Consider the following 16,219-nt stretch of genomic DNA (forward strand, 5'->3'; position numbering starts at 1 on the left):
CACCAAGGACACCCATACTGGCAGATGCTTGCCCCACCTGCAGTGGTGGGTGTAAAATATTTATCACTGTAGTTATAAATTAGACATGAGCTGTGGCCTCTGTGACTCCTTTTGGATGTGGTCTCCGTTAGCGAATTTCAAGCCTTTTCTGCGGCAAGGGGCAATTTTTGGCAAGAGAACCGTGTACTGAACACTCAGCAGTTCCTCTGGGTTCCCTCCCTGCTGCAGAGGCAGTGCTACCAGTTGCCACTTACCTACTTACCTGCATCTTCTTTTGATTTATTGGCAGAAACAGATGTGATTTCTTTAGTTCACAAGTTTCAGGATGGACCATCAAGGCATTGCACTTTTCCTTGAACCATTCACTACAGAACCATGCCCAGAGTCCTTTTGCAGTCATTTCGTACAATTAAATGCACTTACAGTGTTCTCCTTTTCACAAACGAAGCATCCCAAAGCTGCAGTACGGACGGCTCATTGCTTCCACTGGAAGGGGAGCTCACAGCACCAGCGCCGTGGCCCTGATGGGAGGGACGGGACGTGCGTGTGGCACGCCAGCGGTGCAGGAGGACACGTGTGTGCGGGCACGTGGCTCTGTGGCAGCGCCCACCTGCCTCAGGTGGCCAGCGCTGGGGCAGTGCGTGTGCCCTGCTGAGCCAGGCCACGCCACACCGTGCCACGTGGCACACACCCCCCCGACACGGACCCGGCACCGCACACGCGGGACATCGAGACTAGAGCTTTTGCTCATTTTTTTTTTTTAATGTATCACAATGAGCAGGAAACATACGTGATGAAATAGTTCCAAAGGAGTATATTCAATTACCATCTACAGTCAACTCAACTATGACAACAAAGTCTTTTGTGACAAGTTTTTTAAAGTTTTGAAAGTTCCATGTGGTTTGATTCTGTCAGTCTCATGTGTTTTGGTACAGTTCGAGATCAGCATTGTTACAGTAACAAAAAAGCTAACAAGACTACAGTATAGAAAAACACCAAGAACATCATTTTTGGTTTCACTTGCTCTAGTTTTTGTACATTGCAAAGGCTGTTCATAACCCTCTTCACCTCATTTATGCTTTCTGTTCTACCCAAACTCGCCCCCCCCCAAATAAAACCAAAAAAATAGTCAAAGTTTTGTTTCACAGTGGGCAGTATCAGCGCCAACCAACAACCAAGCGACGGACCGACCGACCGACCAACCCAACTTCTGCTTCTATTTAAAAGCTTTTATTTTTTTTTTTTTTTTAAAGCAAAATATATTTTGGTGAGCGTGCTGGCTGTGTCCACCCACCTTGTCCCCCACCAGCCCCAGGTGGCCCCGCACACCCCTGACGCTTCTCTTTTCTCTCAATCGTAGGAAACTTTGGCCATCTTCACCGCTTTAAAAAGCTTTTTATTAAAAATAAAACAGAAACCCGCTTAATGCTAAGTTTGAAGTGTTTTCCTCGTGCCCAGCCTGGCCCTGCTCTGCCGCTTGCTGGGAAGGCCACGCGTGGGCCGGGGTGGCACCGGCCCCGGCAGCCGCGCTGCAGGAGGAGGAGGAGGCAACCTCGCACTGAAATAGTCTCTAGAAACATTTAGAAAAAATACAAGGAAATGAATTTATAAAACCTTTTAGTGGGTAGGAAGGAGGACGGGGGAAGGAGGAGAGAGAAATTGCACTATGACCAAGCAATATAATTAAAAAAAAACCCGAAACAAAACAAGACATAAGAAAAGGATTTCCAAAAGAGACCTTGCGGAACTGGACAGATAAAGCTTGTGTTAAAACTGGGAACTGGCATCACAGAGAGAATCCAAAACAAAACAAAACAAAAAAATTTCTATATGATACAGACAGAGTAACATACAACAGTTAAATGGCAAAAAATATATATATATATATTTCATAGAATTACAAACAAGATAAAATAATGGAAAAAAAACCTGTACAACTTTTAGAATTTAAAAAATGTTCATCTCAAACACAGGGAGAAATACAAGAACTTCTGTTAAAGAAAACAGTTTGTTAAAACAGCAAACGCTCCATGGGTACGTGGTTCTGTTTTTGACACCTTATGCTACAGCTGGGTCCCGGGAGGAACATCCGGTGGTTCGCGCTTTAGTATCAACTACTTAAAAAACAATTAAAAAAGGAATTTGCACTGTGCATTAGCCTAGTCAGAAATATGTACAACAGTTCAGGATCTAGTCTTTCATCAAACTAAAACCAAAACTCCATAAAAATATAAGTGTCCCGCTAGAAACCGAACCCGCACTCGTCTCTCAGAAGCTCCAGTCTCTCACGGAGGTGGCGAGTGGCTTCGGCCCGGGGAGGAGCAGCCGGAGGCGGCGGGAGGAACCTGCGTTCACAGTCTTCGACGTTCCCTTTTGAAGCAGGAGGAGGATGATGATGGTGGGCAGAAGGCTCTCGTGCTTTTGGGCAGAGGAAACATGGTGGAAAGAGGTTGTTTCTGTTGGCATTTGGTTATGGAAGGGAACAGCAAAGTATCTACGTCTCCAAAATCTACATTTTAGCAGCATAAAGTTTTCCTTTCAAAGTCTGGGCCAGTTGAGGTGCGTGAGGGCTGGGGGGGCCGGGGGGCTCCGGGCCTCCCTGAGCCTGGCACCCGGTGCTGCCACGGAGAGATCTTGGAAAGAGAAACCTGCCTGGGGTGCACTGGGTGCTCGCTAAGTTGTCTCTCTGCTTGCAGAAGAAGCACAGATAACAACCTGGGTACGTTTTTTTATTCTTTATTTAAACTTAGACTTGTTTGTTTAAATCAGAAACAAATTCTCAAGTAAAAAGAATCCTTTTTGCTCATTCTGCACCAGTGGTGAAGGGTATGTCTTTGGATTTTATTTAAAGCATGAATTTTCTTTAGAGAAAAAAATGTAACAAAACCTTTCTTTTTTTTTTTTTTTTTCCAAAAGAAGGAACAGAGTGCAGCCTAATTACACAAACAGAACCGATGCTCAGAGGTCGGGAACAGAGTCTTTGAAGCATTTACAAAATGAGTAAAGGAAGAGGGGAAGAAAAAGAGAAGAAAAAAAGAGAAATGGAAAATAAGAATAAAATAAGTGCACAAGGGTAACAGACATAGGTAAATCGCATGTATATGCCTTAAAAAGTTTCAAACCCCCAACAAAAAATATTCTGCAAGGGATCCTACTGACCCCCAAAACCCTTTGAACTTCTTTCTTTAGTTTTTATAAAATAATTATGCAACCACCCTCTAAGAAATGAAGGTAGCGACCATAAGTGGAAGATTACAGGATGGGACGGGGATAAAGGTACAAAGGGGAGAAAAGCTCAGGCGAGTCGATGGATCGCAATCTATCTGTCTAGGAATGAACAAGACAACATCAAATGAGAAGCCGTCAGCTGGACCATACAAAAGCTAAATGTACACAAAAGGGTTTTTTCTTTTAAATCTACCATACTGCTTCAGTTCATTTCCAATGCAACAATCTACTCAACACCAAAAATGGTCATATCTATCATAAATACAGAAAGTCAGTTGTTTTAAAACTTATTTTTTTTAAGCTCCAAGTCCTCAACACTCTTTGTGTGGTTTTTTTTATTTCTGAAAAGTGGGAGTGCTTAACTTTTCCCCTTGGAATTGGCTTCAGCAGAAAAGCTACCCTTAAAATCCCCGAAAAGCTAAAGCAGTTCACATTGTTTTTCTCTTGAATACTTTCTGCCCATTTTAAATTAACAAAAAAAAAAAAAAAAAAACAAAAACAAAAAAACAAACCAACAAAAAAAACCCAAAACAGAAGTAAAACCAACCCAACAAAAAAAATCCTTTTCTGGAACAAAACCAAACCAAAAGAAAACCCCCAAAACAAACAAAAGAAATTATATATATATGTATATATATATATATATATATAAAACAATGATTCTGAAAACAGAACAAAGTGTGAGCGATTGACCTGAGAATAAAAAGACATTACATTTCTTTTTTTCTTTTAGCAAGCCATTGGTATCTGAATGCTAAGATAGCAAGAAATTTAAAACTGTCTCCAGGTGGGCTGCTTTCCCATACAGCGCTGCCGGGCTCTGCTGTGCTATCGACGGGGGATCAGACGGGGCAATGTACAGGGGTGCGAGCTCCGCAGGCGCGAGGAGGCAGCACGGCCTTCGTCTCCCAGACCAACAGTACCTTCCAGAGGACAAATGTAACAGATTTTTTTTTTTTTTTCTTTTTATAAAGTTTTATTTTATTAAAAGGAAAGGAAAAAAAGAAATGTAAAACCCACCGGCATCGTTATATGGGAAAACAACCCACGCTTTTTCTTTTTTTCTTTTTTCTTTTTTTTTTTTTTTGGTTAGAAGCTTTGGAATTGCAGTTAGTCTATTTTTGAAATTGGTTTGTTATTAACTTTTTTTTTTTTTTATTTAAATTCATTTTCATTGTTCATCTTCAAAGCTTACAATCTGAAGGTGTCCATTCCTATGCTAGCTAGACCACTGTCCTTAGGGCAGCCGGGGTCCTGGGGCCCCTCCGCCGGGCTCGCCGGTCCATCTGACTTTTGGCTAAGATCCGTGTCAGACTCCTCCGAATAGTCGTCTGTTGGCATCGAGGGCTGAACCCCTGAGGTGCTGCATGAACTTGAGGTAACCGTTGAAGATGAGGAGAGAGGAGGGAAAGGCGGCGGCGGCGGCTGCCCTGGCGGGGCGCGGGGGGCGGCCGGGGGCCAGGGCTTTCTGGAGGCGTGGGGGGAAGCCGGGGGGGGCCGGGGGGGCGGGGGGCTGTCGTTTGAGTGAGCGGCCGACTGCGAGGTAGATGCGGTGCTGGGGTCGGGGGGGCAGGCAGAGTGAGGTAATAGACTGGGGTGCTCTTTGGCGTTTCTTGCTGCTCTTGTGATTGTTCGATGTTTGTGCGGGGCTGACTCGAGATGCTGACTGAGGGCTTCGTCCCCACACACCGTGCTCTCGCACGCCACGCACTGGTACGAGCCGCTGCCCTGGCCGCTGCCGGTGGGCACGTGAAGCACCATCTCATGCAGGTTCGCCACAGACTGGCCGAAGAAGCAGAGGGACTTCAGGTGGTCGCTGGCCGCCTCCTGGTCGCCGAAGCACGCCTGGCACTTGCGGCAGACCAGCTTGTACTGCACCTTTGGGACGATGAAAGGGTCGCAGAGCGAGTCCGCGCCCTTGCCTTCCGCTTCAGGCTCTTCTTGGGGTTTGGGCAGGAGGGGGGACACCTCGCGGGGTGCGTTCTTCTGCTCTTCTTGCTTGGGGGGTTCTTTGGCAGGGTCTTTGTCCGGGGTGGCAGCCCCCGTGGGGACGGGGGTTTGGCTTCCTTTGGGCTGCTGCGGTTTCTGCTGCTGTTGCTGCTGCTGCTGTTGCTGCTGCTGTTGCTGCTGTTGCTGCTGCTGCTGCTGTCGCTGCTGCTGCTGCAATGCCTCCTGCAGACTCTGCTGGTATTGCTGGTACTGCTGCAGCAGTGAGCCAGGAGACAGCCCCAGCAGCGCCTGTGACAGTGCAGGGCTGTAGGGGAACAGCCCCTCCATCCCATACATGGGCTGCAGGTACCCGCTCTGCAGGGCGCCAGGGATCTGTGGGGCGTAGTAGGGGGAAAAGCCAGGGACGAAGTAAGGAAGGAACTGGCTGGTCAGCAAGGTGGTGGGGTCCGAATTGAGGGCGGCCTGCAGCGCCTGGAGCTGGGCAGGCTCCACGGCGTACTCCATGGTGGGCAGCGGGGCCGCCAGGGTGCCTGCTGGTGCCTCCCCCTTTTCCTTCTTGGGCCCTGGCAGGGTGTCCCCCTTCCCCTTGGGTGCCTTCTCCTTCTCTTTTGCCTTCTCGTTCTCCTTCTCCTTGCGCTGTGCGGGGGCTGGCTGCGGCGGCTGCGGGGTGGTGGCCGGCGGCTGCTGCGGGGCCACGGCCGCCGTGGCTTGTGCTGGGGTGGGTGAGCTCAGTGCGGCCGGGGGCTGTTTATTTGGTAATCCAGAGGTGGGGAGGCCGGGTGAAGGGACGCTTGTGCTGGGCAGGCCCATCAGGTTGGGTTTGGGAGAAGTTAAAGCTGCAAGTGGGAGAGAGAGAGAGGTGAAAAGTCGCTTTGTGCTGGGGAGGCAGAAAGCATGAGGAGAGTGACCCCAGCCCACCTCACGACCTGGAGCCCCCATCTCCTCTGTATGAGGGTAGTGACCGACCTGAGAGCCCATCCCTGCAGCCGCTGCCTCTGGAGGAGGGCTCCTGTCCCAGTCCACAGGCCCTGCAAGGTGGGGACATGCCCCCTCAGCCCCCACTGCCTGCAGCTGCCCAGTGGCACTGACCGCCTGATGGGTGATGGGGACACCCACCGGCACCCAGAGGATGCCCAACACACCTGATGTTTTCCTGACTCCTCTGAAATTGCCAAATGATTAACACTACGTCAGCATCTGCTCTAACGGGTCCTTGGGCCATCCAGTAGCAGGATGGTGCTAGGCCAAAGGGTGAGAACACTCAGCACTGCTCACCTTGTGGAAATCTTCACAGATTGGGAAGCCCCGGTCATGGCAACTGGAGACTGAACAGGCTAAACCTAATTTACTTGTCCCTATTAGGCTAATGTACATGAATCTACAAACCTTTGAGGCAAGCCCCTTCCTTCCCTCTAATGTCAGGGGCTCTGGATGCTCAGCTTCTGAGCAATTCCAGAGTTTATGTGGCATTCAGACATCTCCTCAGGGCATTAGCATCGTGTTTTGGGTGGAATTAAAAGTGTAGTGATGCTTTCTCACCAAGGAGACAGATTAATGCTGCAATGTGAAGCTTGTCCTTCTTCCTGACAGCAGGAATAGCCACTACCACCACTGTCCCTGGTGCCAACTTCTGCTCTCACAGTGGCTGGGGGTGAGAGGAGTGTGGCTGCTGGAGTCACCTCCACTAGTCACAGCTGCTGCAGCTGGCAAATATGCTCCTGAAGAGGAACATTTTGCTTGGCAACTCCTATGATGCCATTTTGGAAAAAGAAAAAAACAACTCCAAAATAAAGCTCCAGTGTCCCGCTGGCAAAGCCCCATACGTCCCCCAGCTCCTGAGCAGGAATCTGCTGTAAAACCCACAAGCAAAACCCAACCAGTCTGTAACAAACCTGAGTCCCACTGCAGCAGGAGCTGCTCAGAGCCCAGCCTAGGCAGTAACAGTGGCAGAGCCTGGGACCAGCTGTGGAGGCATGGTGACTTTTGTTTTAGGTTGTACTGCTGAGGAGCTGCAGGAGGGCTGCAAGGAGGGTGGCTGCAGCTGGGAGCTTTCAGCCATGGCTGACCCAAACCCTTCTGAAACCTGTATCTGCTCCTGATGGGGTGCTGGGACAAGAATGATTCGTGACGACAGGTCAGGTATGGAATAAGGCTCCATGCAGTGGCCCTGGAGATGCTGGATAAGGGCATGTTATAGGTGGACACTATTGAAATGGATGTTTCCCAGCTGAACATCCCTGAAAGGTTCAAGTGAAGGAGCAGGAGGTAATTCACAGCGTTCCTGGATGCATGGCCTTATCTGCTCTGACAGGCCCGGAGCTGCCGTGGCCTGACCTTTGGAGCTTTATCTAAAGGCCACAAACAGACTGTTTGACTTTCTAAACAGCTCAGTCCTGTCTAGGCAGTCACTGACAGCATTTAAGATTCATCAGATGCAGTCCCATCTCCCCAGGACACATCCTGGGCTTTGGAGAAAAATAAAAGCAACAATATGGACTGAAACGCAAAGACGTAATTTTAGGTTTTGTTATAAACTTGGGGAACTAAGCAAACCTGCAACAGGGTGATGATAAGATTTGCCAAAGAGATGCTTCTGGCCCAGTGCTCTGAAACAAGATCTGTGGTGAGAAGGGTGACATGGAAATCCCCTTGCATGTGCAGGGGCCCTTCAGACTCACAATGCAACACGGCCTTTGGATCACATTTTTAGGTCACTGCTGGTCACTGAGCTGCATCTTCCACTGCCAGTGTTTGCTACATGGTGTAGACTTTCCACCTATCCACGAGGTACAAAAGAAAGGAGTATTCTCAAAAGATGAAGTCCAGTATCTGAGATGAGGCCACCCAAAGGATTATGAGACAAATTTCACTTTTATGTAGCATTGTTAAGAAAAATCTTATTAAAATACAGACTAGATTTGTCCCACAACTACACAAATTTTTCTTGAGGAGGGGCTTTCAGGTCATACCCAGCCATTACTCAAAGCTGATCCTCAGCTGCATTGGGATTTGTCCCAGAGGTCACCTCAGAGACACATAAAGATGCTCTGGGCATCTGTCACCAGTGCTACCACGCACACCACGCCTTCCCCTAGAAACAGTTTGGATTTTTGGACGCTTGGGATGGCACCACATAAAATGAATGTCAAAAGGAAAGGAATAATGAACAGTGTATTCAGCACATTAGTCCTTCTGTTCCACTGGATAAATCTCCTATATTCCACTTCCTTGAAGGAGTTTCAGGACTTCTACACAGGGATATGCATCATGTCTAGATGTTGCCCTAGTTCAGACTCTGCTATAAAACGTCCTGAGTTCAGGAATTAGATAAAATACCTAATCCTCTTTTGCTGTGAAGTCAACATGCTGAACTAATGGGCTAGCAATCTGTTATCAGTCATTCCTGAGGGAACAACTGCTTGTGTCAGGAATGCACCAAGTGAAGGTGTGCCTAAGCAGGGTAATACCCGTACCCACCTGTGTTGGATGGAGTGAAGCCAGGTAAGGATGGGCTGTTGAGGCCTGGGAGCAAGACTGGAGGGATGCCCTGTAGTGCTGGGTACGCAGCAGGAAGGTTCAGAGCTTGCAGGGATGTGTTGTCAAACATGCCCTGCTGTTGAGCTGCCAGACCAAGAACCTCGTTGGCTTTTTTTATTCGGTCCAGCTCCTGCTGAGCCATCAACTGACGTACAGTAGCTGGGTCAAAATACTCCTTTTCCTTATCCAACTGACTTCCAATGGTTTCTTTAACTTTGGAGATATGCTGTTGAGAGAAGATATGGTCACGTACAGACAGCCGAGCGCTGTACTTGATGCCACACAAAGTGCACTCTGTTTTGGGTCCCTCGTAACTTGTTTGGTTTATACCAAAATGCTTGGCCATGCTGAGTTTTGACTTCTTCTCTTTCGCCCTCGCATTCTGGAACCAGACCTGAACAACTCTCTTTGGCAGTCCAATGTCATTGCCCAGGACCTCACACTCCAGCATGGTCGGTGTCCTGTAGTCATTAAAGCATGACTTAAGAACCTTGAGCTGGAGATTAGTCATCTGAGTGCGAAAGCGTTTCTGACCAGGCCGGTCCCCGCTCTCACCAGACTTGCTGGCTGAACCACTTGCACCAGGGCTGGGCGAGCAGGGGTCTGCAAGGCTGGAGGTTTCACTATAGTCCACAGTACCTTCATTGTCGTACTCTTTGCTGTAGAAGCTGGGAGCTGGGCTGACCAGGCCAGAAGACAGACGATCTTCATATTCAGACATTGCTATCATGGCTGCTTTAGTCAGACCTTCGCTGGGTCCTGATGTGGATTTGGTTTCAGTTGCAATCCCTGTTGCACTGTCGTTGTCGGCGTTCCCTTCGTCTCCTGTGGTAGTGTCTGTGATGGCGGTATTGACAGAAGAGCAGTCATCGTTGTCCAGCTTTGTCTGGTCAAAGTTCAGATTGACTGAGGACATGGAGGGACTCTCAAAGTCTTCAACCCCTTCCACCTTAATGGAGGATGGACTGAGCAGGGTTCTAGGTGACAGTTCCATACTCTTGTTCACTGGGGAGAGGGGAACGCTCTGTCCGTCGCTGCTAGTTGGTGGCATGTGGGAAAAGCTGGCTCCATCAAAGATGTCTCCTTTCATCTGGAGTCCCCCGTCGCAGTCCAGAAGCATAGCAGACAGCGTCAGGTTGTACCCAGCTCGCTTGGCCTCGTGCCAGTGACGGGATCGGATATGAGCTTCCAGAGCTGTCTTGGCTTTAAAGAGAGCTCGGCAGAAGGGGCACCGCCTGTGGGCTTGGGCAGGCCCCACAGCTCTGAACTGCCCCTTCCTCTCTCGTGCACGGGTGTTCTGGAACCAGACCTGTACGACACGCTTCTTCAGGCCCACTTCATGTGCAATGTGATCCAGCATCTTCCGTGTGGGGTTGGAGTCGAGCAAGTACTTCTGGTACAGGATTTCCAGCTGCTCAGGGGTAATGGTTGTCCTTAGACGCTTATCCCTTTGGGGTTCTTCACCCCCAGTCCCACTGTCATTCTCTCCAGGGCTTGCACTGGCCTTTTCCTCCAGCTTTCTCTTCAGTGTGTTCATGGTGGATGTTGGAGTCGAGGGTGAGGTGGCTGAGCTTGCTGGAATCTGTGGTAACGTTCCAGACAGCAGCTGACTTGCCAGTAGTGGATTACTGGGATCAAAAAGCATGAATGGCATATCCAGTGTTCTGTCCAGGAACGGGGGGTGGATAAACTGGTTCTGTGCACTCAGGAAATGGAGCTGCTGATGCTCTTGCCAATGCTCAAAGGAAGGAAATGCCAGTTTGCACTGGTCACACTGGTATGGGATTAGCTGAGGAGGTAGGTTTGCCAGCTGCTGAGGGGTGGACGTGTGAATGGGTTTGAGGGAGAGGTGTGAGAGCTGAGATGGACTTGGACTTGACTGTGACAAGGAGCACTGAGGGGGCTGAGGAGGAGGTGGTTGTTGCAGCGAAGAGGGGGAGGATAACTGTGAAATCTTTTGGTGTGCTGAACTTGTCTTTTGTTCTCCTTGGTCCTGTTGCTGCTGAGGCTCTTGCTTTGGTTGCACTTGCTTCTCTTGAGTTTGGTTTTGCTGTGTACTTGGAGGTTCAGACTGCTTTGGTTTCTCATCTGTAGCTTCTACTTTAGAACTAAAGGTGGAGGAATCGTCTGCCTCTGCCGTGAGCTGCAGAAAAGCTGAGGAGGTTGCATTGGCTGAAGATGTAGGCGTGCTGTAAGCTTGTGAGGGCATCGGTGTGCTGCAGGAGGAACTGGTTGGAGTCAAGAGCTCTATCGCATCCATAGAGTCTTCGTTCTGGCTATCATCCTGTCCATCCTCATCCTCATCTTTGTAACAAAGCTTTTTCTGGTGTTTAATGAGATCAAATATGCGCTGAAAGACCAGACTGCACTTCTTGCACTGGTAGTTCAAGTTGCTTGTTCTAATGTACCTGTCATTTGTGAGCTCCCGTCGCTCCCCATCTTTGCCTTCTCCCTGATTCTCATAGTTTTTCCTGGCTTTCTGACGGGCATTCTGAAACCACACCACTATAACACGTGTTGGGAGGTTCAGCAAGTTAGAAAGCTGCTCAAATTCATCATCCTTTGGGTAAGCATTGGCATCAAAGAAGTCTTGCAGGACTCTGAGTTGGTAGTCAGTAAAGCGTGTCCGAGAGGACCGCTTGCTTCCCCAGTACTCCTGCTTTTGAGGCTCTGGAGAAGGAGGCCGTGAGTCTATCTTCAGCTCTTCCAGACTGGTAATGGGAGGGTTGCTGAAGTTGTACGGGGAGTCCTTGTTGCGTTGGCGCTCCTTGAACAGGGTGTTTCTGAACCAGTGCTTGATCACCTTCTGGGGCAATCCAGATTTGTCTGCCATCTCTTTGATCTGCTCCTCACTTGGGGAATTGTTAATGTCAAAATACTGCCGAAGGACTCTGAGCTGGTCATCGGTGATCCGTGTGCGTGGCCTCTTGTTCTGCTGCTGCTGGAGAAGGCTGGGGTTGAGCTGATGCTGGTACAACTGGGCCAAGTCAGCGGGCAGGGGGTCTACGGGGCCCAGCTGAGGTGGCAGCTGTGCTGGTAATGTCTGCAGGGGCATGGTTTGCATCATGAGGGGCGAGAAGATGGGGAGCTCCATCGGCATGGAGAGCTGTGTGAGTGGCACAGACGGCTGGGCTGGTGCGATAGTGGGCGAGGTGATAGGTGGGGCAGAGGTGGGGATGGCAGGAGCAGCAGCCGGCTGCGGAGGGGCCGGGGGCAGCGGCGGCGGGGGCGGAGGAGGCGGCGGCGGAGGCTCCGGGGTCTGCGGCCGCAGCGGGTACAGTTTGTCGTAGTGTTCTCTGTATTGTTTGGCAAATCTCTCTAACTGCTTAAAGGGGAAGTAATGTTGGTGAACGTGCTCTTGGTGGCTCTTCAGGATGAGGATGTTCGAGAAGAACTTGCCGCAGGTATCACACTCCAGCTTTTCCAAGTTCTCACCTTGCTCTGTCTTCCCATTTTTCTTCTGCCCCTTCTGCTTGTTCTCGTTGTACTGAATGACGAGCTCAAAGCCAAAGTTTTCCAGCAAGGCTTTGGTGGCGTTGCCCCTCGCATCGGAAGCAATCCGTGGAGGCAGTATGGAGGGCTCTGAACTGCTGCCTGGCACAAAGTCCTTCTTCTCTTTGGGCTTTAAGTTATCAGGAAGAGACTCCTTCAGTGTTATGTTATTGTCTCCCCTCTCTGCGCTTTCCCTTTCCCGTGGGGTTTCTTTATCTTTCTCCTTCAGGACAGATTTATTCTTCTTCTCTGGATGCTGGCTCTGCTGTAACAGGACGGAGTGGGGTTGTGACAGGGACAGCTGACCTTGCTGCTGCTGCAAGAGCTGTGGATGGCTCTGCTGAGGAAGCTGAACTTGTGCCTTCAGGTCCTCCAGCAAACTTGGACCCGTCCCAGTCAATGTCAGTGCACCACTGGTGACAGGCAAGCTGACTTCTGGATTGAGCTGGAACTCAGCACTGGGGATGTAGAAGGGGAACAGAAGATGCTGCTGCTGCTGCAGCTGCAGAAGGGTCTCAGTGGTCATTGGAAAGTGCGGCAAAAGTGCTGGGTTGAAGAGCTGGGACTGCAGGAGAGCAGCTTGCTGCTGCAGTTCTTGCTGCAGGTGAGCCTGGACCTGTGCCTGTGCCAAGGTTTGAGCTTGTTGCTGCTGCTGCTGTTGCTGCTGCTGTTGCTGCTGCTGCTGCTGCCTGGATGCAATCATGTCTGCCAGCTTCTTGCGGTTCACCTCTTTGGGCTCCGCAGGGGAGGAGATGTTCGTGCTTACAGCATTACCCAACGGAGGAATTCCCACACTGTCACTGGAGACCTGGCTGAGTAGGCTGGGAATGGGAGTGGTGCCTGAAGTGCTCGTGCTGGTGGTTGCAAAAGCATTGCTGTTGCTGGCACTGACGGGGCTCGGCGTGGACGAACCCAGGGAGAGGCTGCTGCTGCTGCTGCTGTTGCCGGCTCCGTTGCTGCTGCCGCCGGCCGCCTCCAGCTTGGCCGCACGAGCCTTGGTCTGGTGCAGGACAGACCTCATGTGGATCTCCAGAGTCGAGCTCTGGCTGTAGGCCACGTTGCAGGTGTTACACTTGAAAGGTTTGTTGTCTGGGCTGCTGGTAGGCTCAGGTTGCCCAGTAGCAGACTCTTGGAGGGCTCGTTTCAGTTTATGCAGATGAGAAACGGAATTGTAATGTACCAGGAGAATGTTCTTCTGCGTGAAGGACTCCTTGCAGACTGTGCACTTGTATGGGCGAGATGGATCTAGAAATTTCTCCATAGTGAAGTTAGGACCCTTCCTGAAGGGTAAGGCCCTTTTTGGTTCTGAGCCAGAGTCCTCTTGCACTGATCCCGAATCACTGCCTGTTGGGCTCTGCTTTTCTTCCAGGTCGCTCTCCTCCTCCTTATCTTCCTCGACTATTATTGTGTGGTCCTCGGCAAGTGAGGGGTCACCCATAGCAAGGAGGTCCCCGTTGACAAGGAGACCACCATACAGCTGCTGAATGTCAGCCTCGCTCAGCTCCAGGTGGCTGGTTTCCAGGTGCTTCTTCAGGGCCTGGAAGGTTCGGAAGCTGCGCTGGCAGAGGCAGCACATGGTGGCTGCCCGGATGACGTGGTACTGGGAATGGAGCTGCAGCTTCTCGATGGTTTTGAAGGCCAGGCTGCACTGGTTGCAGCGGTACTTGTAGACGTGGCGGTCAGAGACTGGCAGCTGAGGCCGCTTGGCATGGACATCGTTGAAGTGTGTCTGCAGGGCTGCTGAGCTCTTGAACACCTGGCTGCAGCCCTTCTTCCAGCACAGGAAGCCGGAGTCCTCCCGGGCAGCGCTCGGATCAGCTGGAGTGGGCTTGGGGTCCCCGCTGTGCTCTGCAGTGTCCGATGGCAAAAGGGTCTTCCCCACATCCTCAGAGATCTCTGTGGAAACAGAGTCATAGCAAACGCAAAAATTAGACCAGCACACCACAGTAGATCAACACCCCCTTTCAGTGTTGAATAATCTGTGGTTTTTAATCTCCAACACAACAAGTATTTCTAACATTTCTCCTCTATCTTCATTCATTTGTTTCAAAACCAGCCCATTAACCTCATCATGGCCCATTGCATAAACCTACACAATTTACTTCCTTGCCCACTTTGAATATCTGGTAATTATTCACACACACATCCCTTAGTGCATTTATCACCTTCAATTCTCCCTTTCAAGTAAAAGCCATTCAGCCACCTCTGTCTTCACTGCTCCTTTTTGATGTCCTGCCTATTTTCTAAAAAGAAGGCTCATCAAACTGAACATAGTATTTGAGTCTAGGTCCTGTCAAAGAGAGGATTACCAGGAATGAAACTGGTCCCTGACCAGGCGATGGAGCTGGGGGAGTGGTGGGACCCTGGATCTCATTGACCTGCACTCACCAGACTGTTTTCCCAGCTCCTCTGCACCTGAGTTCCCATCCTTCTCTGGAGCAGCTGCTGGGAGGAACATGCTGCTGGGCATCATCACCTCAGGGGTTGTCACCTAGAGACAGAGGGAAGGGACATAGGGAGGGGAAAAACACAGGAAAATATTTTAAACATCTCCAGTGGCAAAACTAGATATCAGTATTGTGAAGTCAGAAGCGTCATTTTTCACAGCTCACTGAAGACTTCGTATTTATTAGACAAAGCTCAAATCAGTCAAAAGTGTTTCTACAGTTACATTCTGGACATAATTAGCAGTGCACACTTGAAGAATAATCTTATTATTAATATTTTTCCTTTATGTGGAATTCAGACTTTGATCACTGACAATGTTTTGTCATGGGCTGTGAAACTTCTTGTGCAACCAATTAGGTAGATAAGTTGAAAGGCCCACCTTAAGCTGCTGAAAACATAATAAGGCCCCTAATTAAATCATACCTAGTAAAGTACACTGTAATCTTGAACCAGGGAGCATTGCAGCACTGTTTTCAAAGTGTATCGATGCAGGGAAAGGAGGGGCATGAGAAAGAAAAGTACAAATAAGGAGAGAGGTGACAAAGGAAAGGATGAATAAGAAAGGACTAAAGAGAAAGCAAATTGTGAAATAAAAAGCTTTTGGTAACCCTTTCCTTGCTCTGACTGATGCATTCCCTTTGCTCCTCTTCAAGTATTTGGCTAGATCCTGTACCATCAAAACCAGTGCAGTGCTGGGACACCACTGCTCCTACAGAGCTGGAGAATCAGCATGGCTCAGCTGGAGAGGCTCTTTGGAAGAGCCAGAACTCATCCTGTTCTGGAACACTGTTTCTTTGGATATACCTGGTCACAAACCATCTCACCAGCAGCCTGCACATGGCTGGCATCAGATGCAGGACAATGAATGTCCTTCTGGATGTCTGGAGACAACGTTTCACACTGCTGGAACGTGGCCTCACAGCACCAGGACAGACAGACCCACGTCACTGTCACCATCCCTGTTTTCCAGCCCAGGGTTTCCAGTGCTGCTCAATGCCTGCGGCAAGTGAAGACTCCACCTCAGCCTTAAGCAGCTGCCCATGCCACCTTGCTGACACCCAGGGAGCATTCCCCTTTCACCAGGTGCTCCTGGCCATGCCTGTGGTGCTCCTACTCCCAGACTCCTGCTGCTGGGAAAGTGAGGCACAACTAAACATTCCCATTCAGGTGTAAAGCAAAACAGCCTCTCCATCCTTCTGCTGGATATGGAGAGTGCATCTGAACCCTAGATTTCAGGAGAGAGAGAATGTGTGTTGTGGCTGCATGCCATGTACCCGGCTCTCTGCACAGCCAAGGATCACAAGGCTCTAAGTGAACTGCAGGAGAGAGGAGCACACCTGTGGTGAAGCTGAAGCTCACAGAAAATCTCAGGATGAGTTGGTGGCATAGAAGTGGCTGCAGAGCTGTGACCTGAGCTGTGAGGGACACAGAGCTCCCTCCCCTTCCTGGGGCAGCCATTGCATGGCAGTGAGTGCCAGGTCCCATGGAGCAGCAGAGAAGGCAGCTGACACATCCCAGGAGGGGAGCTGAGTGCACCAAACTCATCCCACCTTCTGCTCTAAAC

General features: G+C 50.0%; 1 protein-coding gene across 1 annotated transcript in view; it reads right to left on the minus strand.

Moving 5' to 3' along the window:
- Positions 1 to 3,782: 3,782 nt before the first annotated feature.
- Positions 3,783 to 16,219, minus strand: part of ZFHX3 (zinc finger homeobox 3) — a 122,691-nt gene continuing 110,254 nt past the window's right edge. The window contains exons 8-10 of the mRNA XM_066327370.1: positions 14,596 to 14,698; positions 8,656 to 14,103; positions 3,783 to 6,014 (exon numbers count right to left, since the gene is read on the minus strand). Coding sequence (XP_066183467.1) covers positions 4,420 to 6,014; positions 8,656 to 14,103; positions 14,596 to 14,698 — 7,146 coding nt within the window. The 3' untranslated portion in view covers positions 3,783 to 4,419. The remainder of the gene's footprint in view (positions 6,015 to 8,655; positions 14,104 to 14,595; positions 14,699 to 16,219) is intronic.

Source organism: Sylvia atricapilla, chromosome 12, assembly GCF_009819655.1.
Source record: "Sylvia atricapilla isolate bSylAtr1 chromosome 12, bSylAtr1.pri, whole genome shotgun sequence".
Lineage (NCBI taxonomy): Eukaryota > Metazoa > Chordata > Aves > Passeriformes > Sylviidae > Sylvia > Sylvia atricapilla.